The sequence below is a fragment of the Echeneis naucrates genome, chromosome 18 (genome assembly GCF_900963305.1).
Source record: "Echeneis naucrates chromosome 18, fEcheNa1.1, whole genome shotgun sequence".
In the NCBI taxonomy this organism is placed as follows: Eukaryota; Metazoa; Chordata; class Actinopteri; order Carangiformes; family Echeneidae; genus Echeneis; species Echeneis naucrates.
The window spans coordinates 10,594,335-10,613,676 of record NC_042528.1 but is presented as its reverse complement, the minus strand read 5'-3'; the positions used below and the strand labels follow the sequence as shown (position 1 = coordinate 10,613,676).

Genomic DNA, 19,342 nt, shown 5'->3' with positions numbered 1-19,342 from the left:
CGTCTCCAGATCAATATCACAACACTGATTTTGTATTCATATTCTGATTTGAAAAGTATTCAAATTTATCAATTCACATTTAGTGATAGCAGTCATTAATCCTCTGGACGCCTGTTGGTACAGATCATACATTTTTATTTAAGATCATGTGACTGACATGCAACAAATGTCTTTACTGAATCATTCCAATCTTTAATGTACATTCACAGCTTAGCTAATTTAGATGTAGACGAGGAGTTTGAACTGGTTGTTCTAAACTTGGTCGAGTGGCTACCAAGCATGAAAACACCTATTGGTCTGGATTACAGTACAGTACATGACACCTTCATGTACAGAACTCAAGTACAGTACTTGAGTTAATGACTTTGGATACTTTCTACCACCGAAAGAATAGATTGATGGAAAGATTGGAAAGCAAGATAACGTGCAAAAATGACCTCCATTTTGATACACATTGTGTCCCTGCTGAGTACTCTGAGGTAACTGGGAGCGGCTGGCTAGAGGAAGTGTGATTAAATCAGCTCCCATACTCTGGAGGCCTGGTGGTGGCCTAGGCCAAAGGATAAAAAAAAAAAAAAAAAAAAAAAAATCATGCTGTGGCTGTCTCTAGACCAAGTGCGCCCCCTTCAGGGAGGTCAGAACTGTGTATCTGGCTGACAATGAAGAGGAGGAGGAGGCGTGGGATGCTGCTCTCCTCTTCAGCTCTCTGGAGATCTGGAGCCAAGACAGGGGGTAGCAGCAACATCCATACAGGCAGTCGCTCCACACACTCCCCTGTAACACACACAAACAAGAACACACACGGAGGCCTGAACACTGGTGGGAGGCTCAAACACAAGGTGGCTGCTCATATACATTACAGCAGTTGAGTCTTTTATTTGATTTGTAATTTTACACTCTCCTTCTTTGCAAGAAACAGCTATACTTGGATTCAAGCTGACTTATATACAACAAAATGTAAGTGTAGTTGTTAAAGTTTATGTGCTCTATCCATCCTCTGGGGAAACTGAGTTGCTTGTGGCCAAGTTTCCGCTCACAGCAACAGCAGCCACAATGAGGAGCGTGTCAGAAATGTCAAGATGGAGAAGTTGGATAAGATTTGGTTAATCAATAAAGTCTGAAAGACACAGTAAGAAGGCGGGTGCTGGTTGTTGCATGTGATAGCCATGATAATGAGTCAGCACGGCAAACTAGAGCCCATTTGTTTGCTTATTTTTCGCTGTGTCCAAAACATTAAAGTTACATAATATGAAGTTCTCAAAATAATAATGATAATACGCAGTTCTCTTGCTGGATCATAACGCATTTATGAGCAGCTACGGCTCAGGATTTACATGGGTTCACTCCTACAGGAAACATCATGGTGTACAAAAGCATAACCATTCTGTGAACTGAATCACAACATGACATAATATTTGCCCCACCCAGATAAGTTGCAAGAGCAAAAACACCAAACAGGTGAAGATTTACTTTTACACACTTTCACTTCTTAAAGTGATCTGCTTGGCATCATACTTTTTCACGACTGTGTTGCCTCCCCTGTAAATCTAATGTGGGAGGGTGACATTAACTAAAATTATCACGCCACCCCCAAACGTCATTACAGGCCTGGCGATCTGGTTGCAATATGGAACTTACTCTTACTTGCGTTTTGAATGTAAAATAAACATAGATGGGAATTTGTTGTTTTTTAATTATTACTTGAGGCAAAACAAGGCTACCAGTCTGCGGACTCATGAGCTAGTATTTACACTATGTTTGTGCTGAATCACTGTTACAAACAGCGAAGTGAGAAAACAACAATCAGCCTCTCAGTTGTAATTATGAGTCAGAGCTATACCAACAAACTGATGGTAGAGTGGCTACAAGTGCAAGCTCTATCAAAAGATGCATCCTATATTAGTTTTCAGCTCATTTCATAGAGAAGAAATAAGTAATAAAACTATTTAAAATATTGATGGTTAGGGCTAGTAGTGCAACAAAATTACCAAGTCAGAACAACTGGCGTCTTTCCAATTCTTTGTGTTCTGCTGACCTTGCGTGAATATGATCTCAATGCTAACAGCAGCAAGCTAACATACTCACAAGGACAATAACAACATACTGATGTTAAAGGTCACCATGGTCACCATGTCAGCTGAGGGTAATGGGAAAACGAGCTATGCTTGTATAAGAAAATGTAAATGTTTTCACAGAAGGTTGAAACAGAACTAAAGCATGCCCAAATGCGTCTGCCTGTTATATTGTGTCCTTCCACCCGTGAGAAAATTGCTGCCTTGCTTACAACCTACATGCTGGAACTTGTTTTCATAACAACTTCTGGACGCCTTCCTCGGCTCATGCTCTGCGGTATTTACAGCGATCCAGGGCCCACTCCACCTCCAGAAGGAGCCAACATTACCAACCACCTCCTCCTCTGCCATGGCAGCGCTCCAGCTCCTTCCTGCTTGGCCTCCAACCAATCCCACCCCCTGCCTTATCGCACCCTCTCTTCACTGTCCCAGAAAGGGCTTATCCAATGTGCAGCTCACACTTTGGCCATGGTATGTGTTGTTTATTGCATGTGGAAAATCTTCATGTTTTGTCATGTGCACTCATCAGTGAGTGATGACTGCTGAGATATGTGGTCATACAGTGGGAGGCCTCAACGGCACAAACAGCTTTTTGTTTATTCATGAAATTATTTATAGGCCTTGGGCAGATTTATTAATTTAGTAAACATGTCATGATTTCAATATATCAGGAGTATATATCTGAGGTTTATCTGTCACAGCAAAGACAAAACTCTTTGCATTGCTAAAGTAGTCTAATTACCCATGTCAGCTGATGTTGCAGCTATTCCCCCAGTTCGATGTTATTGTGTCTCATCGCCAAGCCACTCAACTTGACTAAAAGAATTTCAATCCAAAGTTTAACTATCACACTCCCACACCAAAGAGGAAAAGTACTCCAGTGAACACTTATGTATTCAATCTCACTTTATTTCCTCATTGAAATAAAACAGCCAACACAACATAATCAAAGCTGTCAAGGCTTAGTTTGTGTGTATTGTAAAGCTAAAGTCAAACTTTTTTTTTATTTGTCAGCAATGTGGGAGATCAGATTACTGAAGGTTTGAAACTGTAAAGTTAACTCTTAAATAAAGCATTCAGTTTAGCAGTTTATCAGCAGTTGCAAACCCCTACAAACTGAAAGTAGGAGGAAACGAGGTCAGTGTTCAAATCAGCACAAGGTTTGGCCAACTTTGAGCTACACTATTCCCAAAAACATTCAATGAGGGAATATTTTCTAGAAAATCAAGAAAATCTAGGCCTGAGTATTCTTTCTTTGTTTAGTATTGTATCAAACCCTGTAGAGGCACTTCTATGTTTTGACGTTATGTTTTTGTTTGCATGTATTTGTTTCTACCTTTATATCTACCTTTTAATAGAAAAGTTGTAAATTGTGTTTAATTCAAAATGGCATTTAAAAAAATCTTTCAACAGTCCAGCTGAAAAGTATATGAAGCAATTTACCTGTATACCATATCGTTCTCTGACAGATGCCCTCATGGCGAGTGAGGCTGGCGGTACACAGCCGATACAGTCCAGCAGTGGTAGGCAGGGACATGCACCCACTGCACTGGTCACTTTACAAGTAAACACTGGGAGGCAGCACAATGCAAAGCAGCCTGAAGTACACACACATGCATATATATGTAGAGTAGGCCAACTCAATCAGTCAAATAGACAGTGTCAGCTAAATGTTTGTGTTACGCTGCATACTCACAGTCCCCAATGTCTTTATGGCACTCACACAGGCCTGTACTCCATTGACCTATCTCCTTGACCCTGCTCTCCGGCTGGACCTGGACCACCCGTAGAGTCATAGCTGAACTGTTCGTAAAAGAGAGGCAAATTATTGACACATAAAAAATTCATCAGTTTTGATGTTCAAGTGAAGCTGGAATGCTAACCAGTTGGAGCATCACTTTCTCATTCTGAGTCACTGTGGCCTCCAGTCTAACTTGAAGCTTTAGTGTTGCTCACACCGTGAATTATAACACAATGATTTCTGAAGCTTTGCAAGACTGGCAAGTAAAGAGCCATTGCTAACTTTAGCTATCTAGCTAATCATCATGTAATCATATTAAAGGCCAGATCACATATTATAACATGATTTCATCTAAAAAGGACAAATTGTGTATTGTCCAACTGATCATTCAAAGAATAACATTATACGTCATTTTAATGCTTTGCAAAATCCAATAACTTGAGGTGAAATTCTCAAGAAAAAAGAAAAAAAAAATCTAATTCATGAAATACCACACACAACACATTTACATAAGCAAAGGCAACATAATGGTTTTCAATGTTGTTGCTCACTGTTCCCTGCCAACACAAAATGTTCAAATGCAGCATGTCTGAAACTCTTCACTGCCAAAGCATTACATTTGTTTTATTGGCAAATCTGCTGCTGGTAATTAAACATTGGTTGTTTTTTGATGGTTATCTTTTAATAACATGGTCGGGGTTAGGAACAGATTGTCCCGCTGAAACCTTTCAGTAACAATTTCAGTAAAAGTATAAAATGACGCCATTATGTCATTAATTTAGATTTTCACTTCAGCCTATTCATTTGGAGAATTTGTACCTGATGTTACAACGTTTTTTTCATTTTTCAGTACATAAATGTATGATATTGTTTACAAGGAATATTCATTTGTAAAATGGGTAAAAGTATAAAATGAGTAACTCAAACTTACTCCTTTTAGTATTTTTATTTTTTGTTGAAATCTACTGTTGAGATTGACTGATGTTATTAGTTATTAGTTGGTTATTGGTTCGGAAGTAGCCAGAGATCTAGGATGCAGTCTATTTACCCCAAAAACAAATTACAGATCATAAATAAACAGATTTTAACATGGGATCTGCAGCAGATTAAACGGATTATCAGATTTTTGTATTCAAAGGAAATGTTGTGTCTACTGTAAATTGTATCTGTTAGGACAGCTCCCCACACAAAGCATTAAAACTTTGTTTGAAAAACACATAATTCTTTGCCATAACTGGAGCCAACATGCACAGGAAGCCACTATCCAGGACCATCCAGTGAGGATCTTGCTGAGGGCAAACTTCCACGCCCCTCACTCAGCAAGGTTTAAACAACGTTGCCTCCTCTCCTGACCTGAGTTACTATTTAGATCTTCACCTCAAACTGTCAAAGTCAAACTGAGGAGAGAAATTATTCTTTTGCACTGTGAATGGCTCAGGGCCAGAATGCTGGACTCTAAGGAATGATTTCCATCACTCCTGTAGACAGAATAAAGTCTGACTAAAAAGATGTTTGGATAAAGAATAGATAACTTACCTGATTATGAGTATGCGTATAATAATCCCCAGAAAAGCAAGAGCTGTTATGTTTTATGTTTGGCCTTTTCTGTCCTTCTGGTGTCAACACTCACATGTGTGTGAGCTCTTTTCTTCACTGCCGTGTTTTGGTGTAAATATGAAGCTGTGAGGTAAACAAGGTACTCTCATGACTGCTGACCTTGAGTACCTCAGGCCTCAGAAACACTTGAGCTGATTTCTACATGGATATCAGTCATTTCTGAGTATTTACGCTGATAATTATTCTCTAGTTGCTGCCACTCCTAATTTGTGGTGTTTGAGCAAGAGCAATCAGAAATCATAAAATGTCATCACACAGAACTTACAGTTAATGGGATTTATTTTTAATAAGCTATGTTGATGTTTATGAAACCTTCCCTTTTCAGGATTCTCTTCAAACACTGAATAAATTCTCGTATTCAATTGTCATGAAATCAAGGCAGAATCAAAACAGGAAAAGCTTGTTCTGTGATATCAAACTGCTGAAAAGGCTCAGGAAAACCAAAGATGGGAAAAACCTGTCTTATCAAGTGTAGCCCATCTCCTCTTTCATAAGGGTTGTAGCTGACACATCAGATTGTACAAGAGCTTAACAAAGGTGACAGTCTTTTTAGATAGAGGTATTTAGGAAATTGTCATATCTGGAACGTTACCGTAATATTGTTCTGTCTATGTCATGTCATGTAAACAGCATATTCCGTTTGGATAAACTAAATTTGGCCTCAGTCAAAATTTTGACATGAAGGATATGCTGGTATTATTAAGGTTAAGAAGGATTCAGAGAGTATTCTTCAATATTGGGATTTCTACAGCAGTTACACACACCTTTTTATTTTGTTTAAGTCAGTTACATGGTTGGCACAGGGATACATGCTCATAAAAAATCAAGAGAAACACTTCAAGTAAAAAAGAGTTTGATGGATGAATAGATGGAAACATTTTTATTCCAACATCGACCTGTGACAGATGCTAATGTGAGGATTCCAGGTAAAAAGTAATAACGTGAAAGTATCAAAGCTCAGTCAAAAGAGAGCCGCTCGCAGCCTGTATTCAGAGGCTTATTCTAGAAACGGCCTCAGGATTTTTGCGACTTTGTGATTTTGCCGTAAAACTATACAATCCAAAATTTTTAAGACAAATATACACCCAATGAATTGTTGGTCCTACAGTTTGAATCTTGTACAGATTACACAATGAGGATATTACATGTTACCTATGAACAGAGGCAGAACCCCAAACAAAGCTGAAAGAAAACTCCATGGTAAAAAAAAAAAAAAAAAAAAAAAAAAAAAAAGCACAAATTTTGTGAGAATGCACAAAAATCACTGATGTCTACACAATATTACAAAGATAATGTGATGCATAATGTGATCTTATTATGTGATATTGTTATAATAATGCTTCCCCCCTTACGCATACGTCCTCTCTTCATACAAAAGTGATTGGAAAAGCAGGATGCCAAGATGAGCACAGTTTCTGAAACTCTGGAAACTCTATAGATTTAAGATTAGAAACAGACACACACACACACACAAAAGCAAAACATTAATTATTTTACTGAATGTTAACCCACACCGACAGATACTTAAATTTCACTCACTGGTTTGGTGTATTTTGCTGCAGAGGCATTTGACCAGCTCTCTTTTCTCTTTGAGGTTTGTGGGAATGAATGGGGAGCGACACTTTTTCATGCCGTTGGGAGAAAGTGCTGTGAGAACAGAGGTGGTTGTTGAAATTCAGACCACAGAAACTTGTTTGTCTGCAACAACATAGGTACAATGGCAGGAAACCAAAGAGAAAAAAATGACCTCAAATTCATAACTAATCCTTTTCAAAATAGGAAACCCCAGTGCTCCACACCAGCCCACATTATTACCACTGTTAACAAGCTTCTGCTCTCTTTCCCTGTTTGTCTGCTTGCAGGATTACAAAAAGGTAGTGAACCAATTTGCACCAAACTTGGTGGAAGAATGATAAATAAATCAGGGAAGAACCTATTAAACATTGGGGGAGTCTTGCTAAAGTATATTTTATTTAATAAATGATAAATACCGTAATTTGTCAGAAATTTAATAGGAATGTTTGATGTAAAAAAAAAAAAAAAGGTATTTATGGTTCAGATGTAAGTTGGTACAGTTTGCTGTGGCTATAGATCTGGAACTGCTGATCTGCTGGTTAGGTTTTCTCTTTATCCTTCTTTGTAATTTCACCAATGCAAAATTTTTAACTACACAGTGCGACAGATGGAAACTCACATCTGCACCTGCACTTGTAGATGTGCTTTTTGCTCAAATGAAATCCAGGAGGTTTAGCTGTACAAAGTGGAAAAAGACAAAACAGACAGAAATCATTTATGAGGAACAATAATACATTACCCATCAACTACTTGCACATCCTTCCTGTCAGATACACACTGACTGATTGACAGAAAAGGGTCAGTTATTTAATCTAAGGTTGGTAAGTGAGACAGCATGAGAAAACACGTAAAGTAAAAAAAAAAAAAATTACCTGTGCTCTGGCAGAGACTGCCGAGCAGTATGATGAAGAGAAGAGAAACTCCTACGATTCGGGACATGATGGCAGCAGCCAATGAGTTTGCTTCAGTCAAAAATTCTTCAAATTATTGTTCAGGAGAAGTAGGAGCCATTTATATGCCAGCCCAGACAGTCCACATCCACGTGGGCCTGTACATTTTGATACGGGAGAATCAGTTTTAGCAAGTCTGAGAGAGGGGATTTTTTTTTGCTGTTGTTGTTGTTGTTGAATTTTTTCTTTCTTTTATAATCTTCCAGCTGTGCGCATCGGTAAATGCGATAAAAATGCAGATAGCACTTGCACATTCCTCCCAACTGAACTTTGACCCAAGTTACAATTTAATGTTCTGGGAATTTAAAGGACCTGACCCTTTCCGAGTTGAGTAATCTTAGCTCTTAAGGAGAGCAGACTTTTCACGCTTCATGGAAATGTTCCTCACCACAAAAAACACAGATGCTGTGCCAGAACCTTTATTCTTCCTCATATGAATCCATCCCAGAGGGGAATTGTTTACTTTTAGACTGATATTTAGATCTTTTTATTCTCGCCAAACTCACGCTGAGACTGTTATCGCTTGGAGTCACAGATATTTCAGCCCTTTATCTCTTCATGCTAACAGTTTTCTTTACATTTGCAAGCCCTGAAAAAAACCTCATCTCATACCCAATGTGTTTTATTAGTCTAGAGCTGACTGATAAGTATGAAGGGTGGAAAAAGTACTGAATATTGCAAAGAGTAATATAAATGTTTGTGTATGATCATTTATGAAGGTGTTAATGTTGTCACCTGATGCTTTACTGTTTAAGATCTAATTTCCCTCATTAGCACTCTTCTTCCATATGGAGAAAAGTGATAATATTACACATTTTTCTATCATAAACAGTCATTTTCTGTATCAACTTCTTTCACTGGAGAACAGGCTTTTATTATTTTGTGCACCATGTTGTTCCAACTCCTCATTCAAGCTGTGATATATTCAAGGAGAGTGAAATATTTCATGTTCAGTTATTTGGATCCACCAAATGTAAATATTCAAGCTCGTGTGAGCATCTTCTTTTTATAGAAGGAAGATAGGATGGGAAAGAGGAAGAGTGTTGAACTTATCTGGACAAAAGTGAAGCTTTAAAATTTATAAACCAGTTCTTCAGACCTCAGGATAAGAGCTGGGTTAGTTCTCTGAGTAAACCCGGTTTGGGACACTTAAACTGATTTTTCTACTTCATGTTATTTTCCCTCATGATGTAAAATATGTTTTTTTTTTTTTTTTATGGTCGAAACCACCTCAGGTAAGAGCTGACTTTCCGTGAAGTGTTACATGTGCTACGTATGGCGGGGGGGGGGGGGGGGGGGGGGGGGGGGGGGGATTATTGAGCAGCGCCGCTCATTGGCAGACGCCCGAGTCGCTCTCTCATTACCGTAAGTGCGTAATTACGCACCGCGCCCTCTCTCAACTTTGGCACGCCCCCGCAGTATAACAACGAAATGTCAGCGCCGCTGTATATGTCAAGCTCCCGGTGACGTGTGCACGCCGACGTGAGTCAAGACACAACGAGAGGAAATCCCCGAGGCCGAGGGAGAGACCACGGGGCCCTTTAAACCGACGCTTCCCCGGTGCCGCGCCAGGAGAGAGAGGGAGTGTGTGAGAGAGAGAGAGAGGGAGAGAGAGCTCTGGCAAACAACAACACAGCTCTCACACTGAGACCGCGCCGGATTCGGCTCTTTACCGAGACAATCTTCGCTGAACAGGTGAGGTAATATTTCTCACATTTAACGGTATTTATGAGCGAGGTGAGGGAGGAAGGTGAGTAATGGTTTAATAAACCGGGCGGAAAAGCGGGTTGTTGTTGTGAGTAGATGGGGCGAAAGACACGTTGTTGAGCCGCTCAGCCACTGTACTGGCCAGGGAGGCTTTTGTTGTTCCTGTTAGTGGAAACACAAGAAAAACACACACACGCACGAGATCACATAGTTTATTTCAGCATAAACAGCCGCGAAGTGTCTGCGCGCACTCGCCAAAACCTGGTCCGCCTGTGACGCACGGGAGCTATTTATTGACATACGTGTTTACTTTCATTCACAGGTGACGAGGACTCAGTATCCGCCATAGCCAACCTCCGATCGTGTGCTGTTCATACATTCGTTGTTGAATACAATTGCGGAAGTGAGAAGCTTTTTCCAACCCGACGAAAAGGGCAGCCTGTGCGGACATCTAGCGGCCGATCGGGAGAAGAGCACCAGCAGAGAGAGATGTACGGAGCTTCAGGCATCCCCGAGCTCATCCCCCCCAGCGGGCCGCCCCGGCAGCCCGGCCCGGCCGGCCAATACAACCCGGGACACCCCCAGGTCAACGGCCACGGCGGCGGGCCCAACCCCCAGAGACTGGGACAGAGGGCGCCCAAACTGGGGCAGATCGGACGGTCCAAGAAAGGTGAGTGCGCACAGAACTCACAGCCACATCATGGCCAAAATAACACTCATCAAACACAAACCGATAGGAAGTAAAGAAAAAAGTGTGATATCCATTCAACAGCCAGTGTTTATGATCCATCACGTCAAAATGCCAAAGCAAAGTGAATAGAGTCATAATGATAGGGTAGAGAAAAGACGAGAAGCGAATAGAAAGAATCTGCACATCTTAATGTGTGTTCATGGCGGGCTCCTTAAGAAGGTGTTTTTAAAGAAGGGAAGGCGGGTTCATGACAGTAGAAATAAAACAAACCCAAGTATTGTATTTGGTTTCAATTCAACTAGTGTATTTCATCATTAAGACAAATCAAATAGTTGCTGAAAGTCAACAGATCTTTTTGAAGAATAAATTAGAAGCACCAAAACCCCCAAATCCGTAGGTTTAGTGAGAGTTACGCACTCCTGACCTTTGACCTCTCCTCCTCAGTGGACTTGGACGACGAAGACCTGGATGACATCATGAACAACAACGACCAGTGTCCTGTTTCCCTGTCGCCCATCTCCTAAACTTCGCCACGGAGTGCCAAAAGTAGAAGAAGAAGAAGAAGAAAAAAAATCCCCCGCGACGCCAGACTTCATGGTCAGTGATATAGGCCTTGATCCTGTCAAGTGTCCTACTGAAGTGTCTGACGGCTCAACAAGGCACAAAACTGGCTCACTTAGCGCCAGCTGGAGCCCAGGTCATGATTTGTATATAGTGTTTATTTAACTTAACTTTGGTCAGACTGTGAATGAATTGTATTGCGTCGCCCTCTACTTTATACCTCGGTGGGTGGAAGACTGTCGGAACTTGAGAACGATTCGGAGAGAGTGTCTATATTTTCAGAGCTTCTTAACAAGGGCTACATTTTTGCAGTTGCACTGAGCAGCAGATTAGATGACAAGCAGCCTCTCACCTGCCTGTTTACTAGTGAGGGTTACTGATTGTTGGTTGGGGAGGAATGGGGGCGGGACACAAGCCTGTTAATGTGTATCACACAGGTAAAAAAAAAAAATTAAGCTTTGGTTGTGCAATGACTATCATTCTCTGCTCTCACACTGATGCAAGTGACGTACTATTATCCAGTGGATGAAAGCTTGCTATTTATAGACAAAAAACTACTGCTAATTATTTATTGTTTAAAAAAAGGGAGACATTTGTTGTGTTATAGCTTTTTCACGGTTTTTACTTGTTTCTGAACTGATATATTGCTTTTGTCATCTAGAACTTCAGATTTATTACGTTTCCAAATGGTGCACTTTTGTGGGCATGCCTGTTATGTGCAGTGACATGTTGCAGAATTCTATGCATGGAGTCTGTTGAAGCATCAGATCACGTAACTGGTATCCTGTTATTAAAGGGCTATGTAGTTGTGTTTCAAACCACACCACCATTTTGCCCCTCATCGAGAGTCAGCGTTTTTTTGTTGTTGCTTTTTTTTTTTTTTTTTTTTTTTTCTTTTGAAGCTCGTTGTTGGCCTTGAACTGCAGTCTCAGCAGTAAAATATCAAAAACAAAAACATTATGAGGGTTTAGTTCTTTTTCAAAGATTGGTTGGGTTGGGTTGGGGTTGGTCCCAGTTGGCCACACAACTGTGATGAAAGACCCAGAAAGGTACAAAAGTTTCGAAAGAATAAAAAAAAATAAGCCAAGTGTTATTTATAACCCTAATCAGATTGATGATCATGAAAGTAATCTGGTTGTTGGGCTACACCCATGGTGGCATCATGGTGACATTTAAAGATAATGACAACTTTTAATGTAAAATAACAGCATGAGACGATGTTAAGCCCATGATTATCTCTTATTGCTGAGACAATCCGCAAAAATGATGCTTTTAAAGCCTGCGGTGGACCTCAAAGTGTCGTACAGTCCATAAAGACTCATGCTGATGTCATGTTACCTAGCTGGCTGTGAAATTGTTACTTGTTAACTTTCTTTTTATTTGGATGATGCATTTTACAGCTCATTCTTTGAAGCAAAGGTTGACGTTTGGGTTGCAGTTGCCATTTGCATGGAAATGGTCGACTTTTCAAAAATGCATCTCGGGAAATAAAAGAGGAATCTTTGTTGAATTTTTGTTTTATGTGAAGTGAATTTTACAAATATATTGAAGAAACTGTGTCTTCAAACAGATAATCAATACTTAAACTGCATTTAGCAAATTTAAAATAATTTATACCTCTTTTTGAATCTTTCTCGCAGCTTGTGTTTAACTTGTAAATGTTTGCAAAGATATAAAACTTTTGCCCCTTAAACCTTGACCAAGTTATGTGTAAAGGGACACAGCAGACTGATTACCTACTGTTGCACCTCATAAAGCGGTTCAGAAGACCTTTTCCAGTTCAAACTTAAACAGACTGGTTAAAATTTCAAGTGAAATCATTGAAAGTGCCAGAATCTATGGGACAGAACATGTCTCCTCCCTCACCAGGAAGTCCTTTCTTCATGTGTGCACTGAATATATCAAGCTTTCAAATCGCACTTGTGTAAGCTATTTCCTCTGACTTTATGTTATATATAAATGTAGTATATCAACGAGAAACTTATCGCCTGCAGTTGAATGTGAAAACAGCTCACGCGCCAAACTCTACACATGCATCATCCAGCACAGTGAAGCTCAAACATCCAAGTTACTTAGCAATAAACAAAACACTTTAATTAAGTGAGTCTAAAATATATGTATACATATATATATATATATATTGCAAGTTAGAAAACCTCCTGTATAATGAGCCACTATGACCAATACAACAGTTTTTACATTGTGTTTATTACATGTTGGACATATTAAAAATGTCTTTTCTTTCATTTTATCTACTAGCTAGGCCAAGTTTATACAACTATTTCATAAAAAAAAAAAAAAAAAAACAGCAGACAGTGTTCAGAGCACAAAACATCTCAACATCATAAAAAAATATGACAGTCTCTGAGAGCTAGAAAAAAGGGCCATGGTGAACTATTGATTGTGTAAATCTAGACAGGAGCAAAAACTACGTCTGACAAAATAAATACAGGCAGTCCATTCTTACAGTGGCTGACATAGGGGCTATTAAAGCAAGTATGTAACAAAACATTTCATTTCCGAGCAGGGTTTGCAACAGACTGGTATGAAGAGCTGCAATGAGTGTTGGAGTAAAAAGGCCCTGTGAGCCCCACGCGTGAAGTCACACTCTGCTCATGGTAACGTCTATTTTAGAAGCGCCAAACAGTTAATATGTGTGGCCTCACTGTTGTACAGAACCCCTAATCTGCAGGAGAGGCACCAAACTTGGAATTGATTACTTTCAATTACATGGTAAATGTTAATAGATGCTGGTTCTAACATGGACATGCAAGTGTTGGGTCTGATCCATCATTTAAACTATGATTCCAGAGGTTCAGCCCTGAAGGTTGTCTATTAAGTCAGGCGATCCAATTATAATGTGTTTGTGAAGACCACTTGTAAACAATTGTGGAATGTGTGGACGGGGTGTGAGACATCATTCATGAAACAATTGAGATTTTCGCATGAAAATCAAGGGGTTATCAAAGGCCTGAAGTAAAAGTAAAGAAAGTCCAGTTTCATTAACTCTTTGTGTCTGTCTATGATTCACAATACTGCCCCTGCTCCTCCAAAGCAGGAAAGTTGGGCTTCTTTGTCCCGAGCTTCAGGGGGCGCTCTCAGACGTATTCTTTAGTGCTGCTCGGATGGCTAGAGCGGGAACTGCCCATGGCTGGATATTTGGATACCTGCTTCTTACTCGGACAGGAAGCAGCCAACATGGCCCCGCCCAGAACATCTAGGAGGGAGCCACCCCACGCGATGAAGATCGCCGCGCCGAACTCGAATCTGGTGGAGAGGAGGAGGATTCAAGTCTACATTAATTAGAAAAGATTTACAGTACGCGTTTGTTTTCCTCCAAAAGTTACATAGTGATGTTCTAAATGCCAATTTAATAATGTCACATTTTTTCCAAACACATGGAAAATTAGGCCTGTATGCAAAATTTGATGATCCATTTATCATGTTTGATTTTGTCACTAATGCAATAATGTATGTGCAATTTTTAGCGTAATACTGTGTGATATATTAATTCCCATCAAGTAGATGTAATGGTTTGTAACTGTTTAAATACTGTATGTGCTATTTTATTTCATCCACAAATATCAAATGATTATGTTTTACATGCAAAATAATATTTCCTATTGATGTAGTGGAGAAGACATAAAATAATAAAACAAAACTTTAAAGTAGATGTCATACTTCTATATACATATAATATGAAGCTAAAGCTATCTGAAGACCTATTTTTAACTGAAAGGTATGAATGTGGTACCATTTTATTTTTGAAATCTGAAAGTGAATAAGCACTTTTATCAAAGGGTGAATAAATTCTTTTGAACAGCAGATACATACTTGGTGTTGACCGGAGTGTAGGGGTTATAGAAAGCCCGGATGACATTATGAGCGAACCAGGAACATGCCACGATGCAACAAAGCCCTGGGAGGAGAGAGAGAGTCAACAACAAAGATTAATCGGTCCATCAGCACATCAACAAAACCTGAGAGACCAGAAACACACTTATATTTCCTTTGTAGTCACCAGGCAGCTGCAGCACAATTAGCTTTAAGTGTTTCTCTTCATCGCATTTCAAGGCCTTGTGTCAGAATCGGCGCCAGGAGAACTGGTCTCACTGAGTCTGACGACCTCTGACGGGCAGAGGAGCAAGTGGGTGGGAGGAGAGCTCTTTGGGCTGCGGATCAAACCTCCTCCTACCTATTGTATGATGTACATGAGATCTAAGCAGCTGTGTGATGAGGAGGTGAGTTGGGGTTTGAAATATGAAGCAACCAGGTTGCAGAGAGAATACATGTAGATAAACATAGGTCCTATTATGCGATGGGATGATATTATGCAATCACACAATTTGTCAACCCTTCAAGGTTTTATTTTTTTTTCTCTCAACATTAGACCAGAGCCTTAAAATCTCCAAACTATGGGATGGATTGCCATTGAATTAAGTTAATCATTGTGATGAGGTTAAACCTTAATGCATCATAGTCTAAAATTATTTCTGGCCCCACTATTAGGTCCTTACAACTACTTGCTGGCTGAATTCTATTTTGTTCATGCGCCAACTGTGGTGATAAATTATCTGTATTAGTTTGGCCAGTTAATGACATTTTCCCTAACCCTCCGCTGAATGCTATTGAGCCAATGATACCATGCTAACGCACTAAACTAAGATGGTGACCATGGTGATGTCACACCTGCTTTACATTTAGCATTGTCATTGTGAGGTTGGTAGCATGCTGGCTTTAGCATTAAGCTAAAAGTAGTATAGAACAGGCAGTCGGGGCTGCTGTGGGTGGTCTGTGTGGTCCATCAAGACAATGGCTCTTTTTAAAGTTGGCACTTTTTTCCTCATTTGAAATAAAAGTAAAGTGATTTTACATTTTAAAAAGTCTTACTCTCTAGGCCCATTACAAGCTCAAATAGTCTGAGTAAAATATCAGAGCAGGATAAATGTACATGGTGTAGTACAGTGGTAGTGTTAGCTCAGTGGTCACCACCCTGTTGGAAACCCCGAGCTACAAGCTTCATCCAAACACCAAATGGGGGAATATATCATGGAGTAGAGTTCCACATATGGAAGCTGCTCTGGCAGCTTGTGGTGGAACAACACCTCTCTGTTGGTTTTCCCATCTCTAATCAAATTTCTCCCACATTAATTCTCCTGGATGACAGGGAAACAGGTGGAAACTCTAAAGTAGCATTCCCATCCTCACCGCCCACTAGCAGGATGATGCCCCCTGTCATGGCGACGCGGGACTTGCGCAGTTTGTCATTCCCTCCACAGGTGGTGCATTTCATTCCCATGCAGGCCACACCCAACCCCGCAATGGACACGATGATGCCAACTATCATCAAGGCACGAGTGGCCTGAAGCGAACCTGGGGGCGACACAGAGATGGAAACAAGTGATGGTCATGTGTCAGGATCGTACAGGAGGTGTGTGTTGGTTATTTTAGGTTAGCCAGCAAACACCTGTCCTATTGTTCAGTGGAATGTGGGAATGCAGCTTACAGCAGCTTCACAAAGGGTAAAAATGCAGCGCTGTGAAAAAACACAAAGAGCACATGAATTTAGATGATCAGTGTTATTAGTGAAGTGCAAATCTAGAGGTGCGAACTAGACGATTACTAAATAACAGCTAATAAGCTATCCTCTTTCTATCCAAGTTTTTTTTTGTGTGTATGTCCGTCCAGTGGTTGTAAGTTACACTAACATCAGTCTGTCAGGCTACTTTAATGTGAGCTTTTCCTGGAAGAGGAGCCATGGGATACACATAGCAGCACACACAATCACAATGAAAAAAAAAAAAAAAAAAGAGAAAACATCTCACTTTTTTTTTTCAGTTGCCCTCCCATCTGTTGCTGTTAAGAGAGGTGGAGACTGGCTGAAAAACTACTGTCAGCATCCTCATTCAACAACCCTCCCCTCTTCCTCCCACCATAAACCTATCAGAGGGTGCCCCCCCCCCAACCCTCTGTCCACCTAGAACCAGTCTGTGCCAGTCTAGGCCATCCCTGCCCTGTCCAAACAAACAAAACCCTCCAGCAGCAAGGGAGGGACGGATGGATGGATAGAGAGACAAAGAGGGATAAGAGGATGTGAAGGAGAGGGAGGAGAAAAATGGGGGTGGACTCCATAAAGTCACACACAACTGTAGTCAATCATTGGTCATAAAAACGGCCAAAATAAAACAAACTAATAAAATAGCTGTCGACTCTCACTGGCTATATGAAGCACATACATTTTCACCCAAGGTCCCTCTAAAAGACAGACCCAAATCAAATCCTGGATGATTTCAGATCATAAGAACCAGAATATCTCAATCCAAGCACAGACCAGTTCAACATAAACCCACTTGTACTCATCAAACCCAGTGCAGTAGCCCGCAATGTACGTGAAAACTTGATCACTTTATATGAGAATAAATACAGTCAGATTTAGTGTATGACTGGAACGAATAACAGCGTTTGTTTGCCCTTAGTGATAATTACCTTCAAAACCCTCAATCAGTGTCACAGCCACTCCTGCTAATTTAAATCTTATTCTGAGTCTACAGGGTTCCTTCAGTTTTTACCACACAACAGGTGATATAACATATAATAGAAATATAAACCCTGAAGCAGTGTGTACTTCTGCAGGCAAAAGAATCATCATAAATCCCAGAGATGCTTGTGTGCTCTGCTTTGGTTACCATGGCCACCACTTCCCATGGAGGTTCGAAAATGATTACTTTGGCAACATCTTGGGTAAAGTAATTTGCAGCGTTTTGCGCATTTAAAGCTATTCCTAGTGGAAAAGAGCACGGGTTATACTTCACTGTGCATCCAGAGGTCTTAACACTGATAACGACAGCAATGCTTGCATGAATCATCTCATGCCTGATGGAAAAGGTTGTGTGTGTGTGTGTGAGTGCGAACAGCAGGGTGGCAGGATTTTCTTGACAATGTAACGTGACAATGTAAAGGTGAGGTTTCTGTCTCCAAACTTCTTATGCTCCCTCCCAAAATTTCCCTCCTGGAATCTGCAGCTGTAAGAGGAAGCCTTCTGCAGAAAACAATGTCCCTCTGTAGTGACAGCCTGCCTGGATGCAGATTAAGAGGTGATGAGCAGATAATACCCTGAGGTGAGAAATCTCATCACAGTCAGGTGTTATCTGTGAAGCAGGTGCTTTCAGGGGTTAGGTGTGTCCCCCAGGTGGAGAAGTAACACAATCCAACACTTCCTAAAGCATAGGGAATTTCATGAAGCATCAGCTTCAACGGCGTGGATTGATCCGTAACATTAGACTTTTCAAACATGCTGTTTATTCTCATACTTACTGTCGAGCTGCAGGATGGAGTCGTAGATTTTGCACTGCAGCTGCCCGGTGCTTTGGAAGGCGCAGGACATCCACAGTCCCTGGTACATGGCCACCGCTGTGATGATGTTGTCCCCGATGTAAGCGGACATCTTCCACTGAGGGAGGATGGTCCCGATGATCAGAGCGACGATCCCGATCAGAGACAGGAAAAATCCCAAAAGCTGAATACCGGAGTTTGCCATTTTAATTAATTTCTATAGAAGTGTATATTCTAAAGCTTTGCTTTAACTTAAAAAAAAAAGTGCTTCTGTGTCCCAGAAATGTCTCTTAAACTGTGTGAGTGGTCCTGAAATGACGGTGTCCTCGTCTCTCCTGAGTTGTGCTGCCGGGGGTCTTCGGTCGGGGATGGGCTTTCCAAGATGTTGGTGGTGATGCTGTGAAGTGGGTGTGTGATTTTCATGACTGCTGATGCGTTTAGCTGCAACTCTCTGTGGTGGCAGGTAGTGGAGTCACTGCTGGGAATTGCCACCCCCCCCCCTCCTCCCACCGCCTGCTTCCAGCAAAGCAACAGGTTGTTTCCAACCTTTTCAGCTCTGCACTGTCTTTCGCCAACTGATGTGGAACCTCACAGATTCATTTTGAATTCTCAAATGTTTCCTGAGAGGGTCAACATCAGGGAGCATTTTGGTTCATTCTCCTGCGGTTATAGTTACATATGGAATTATTATCTGATGATAAAACCACAGAAGGAAAGACTGCTAATCACATGCGGACTCCGAGTGCATTCATGACCTCAGTGTGTCCAGCGATGTGGTAGTGAAGAACTGCAAACTTTTGAATGAGAGCAGGGAAACTTAATGTAAAAAATGCAAGTGAAAGTTGCAAACAGTAGAAGGCTGTGATAGATCAGACAGCAGGACGAGGCGTGTGGACAACTCAACTGCCAAAGACGAGCTTCAGTGGCCCTGAGAGGTCGACACACTGTGATTAAGAAATGACACACAAAACCACAAAGAAATTCAGAAAAGATTTTTGGCAATTATGACAACACATGTGCTGCAAATGTGCACAACTAACCGACAAGACAAATGCTGTAAGTAGCACGGGTATCAAGTGTTTACAAGGGAGAGAGT

The 19,342-nt window shown here is 40.8% G+C and overlaps 2 protein-coding genes across 2 annotated transcripts; both read right to left on the bottom strand.

Annotated features, from left to right (window-relative positions):
* Nucleotides 1-415: 415 nt before the first annotated feature.
* LOC115059030 (placenta-specific gene 8 protein-like) lies at nucleotides 416-5,480 on the bottom strand. Its single transcript, XM_029526618.1, has 4 exons — nucleotides 5,350-5,480; nucleotides 3,769-3,875; nucleotides 3,516-3,670; nucleotides 416-774 (listed from the first exon to the last, which is right to left on the bottom strand). The coding sequence occupies exons 2-4, from the start codon at nucleotides 3,866-3,868 to the stop codon at nucleotides 607-609; spliced, it is 423 nt and encodes a 140-aa protein (XP_029382478.1). The 5' UTR covers nucleotides 3,869-3,875; nucleotides 5,350-5,480; the 3' UTR covers nucleotides 416-606.
* Nucleotides 5,481-13,753: 8,273 nt separating this feature from the next.
* LOC115059158 (claudin-7-A) lies at nucleotides 13,754-18,451 on the bottom strand. The gene is made up of 4 exons (XM_029526773.1): nucleotides 18,229-18,451; nucleotides 16,123-16,287; nucleotides 14,749-14,833; nucleotides 13,754-14,181 (listed from the first exon to the last, which is right to left on the bottom strand). Exons 1-4 carry the CDS (start codon nucleotides 18,449-18,451, stop codon nucleotides 14,013-14,015), a joined length of 642 nt encoding a protein of 213 aa, XP_029382633.1. The 3' UTR covers nucleotides 13,754-14,012.
* Nucleotides 18,452-19,342: the final 891 nt, after the last annotated feature.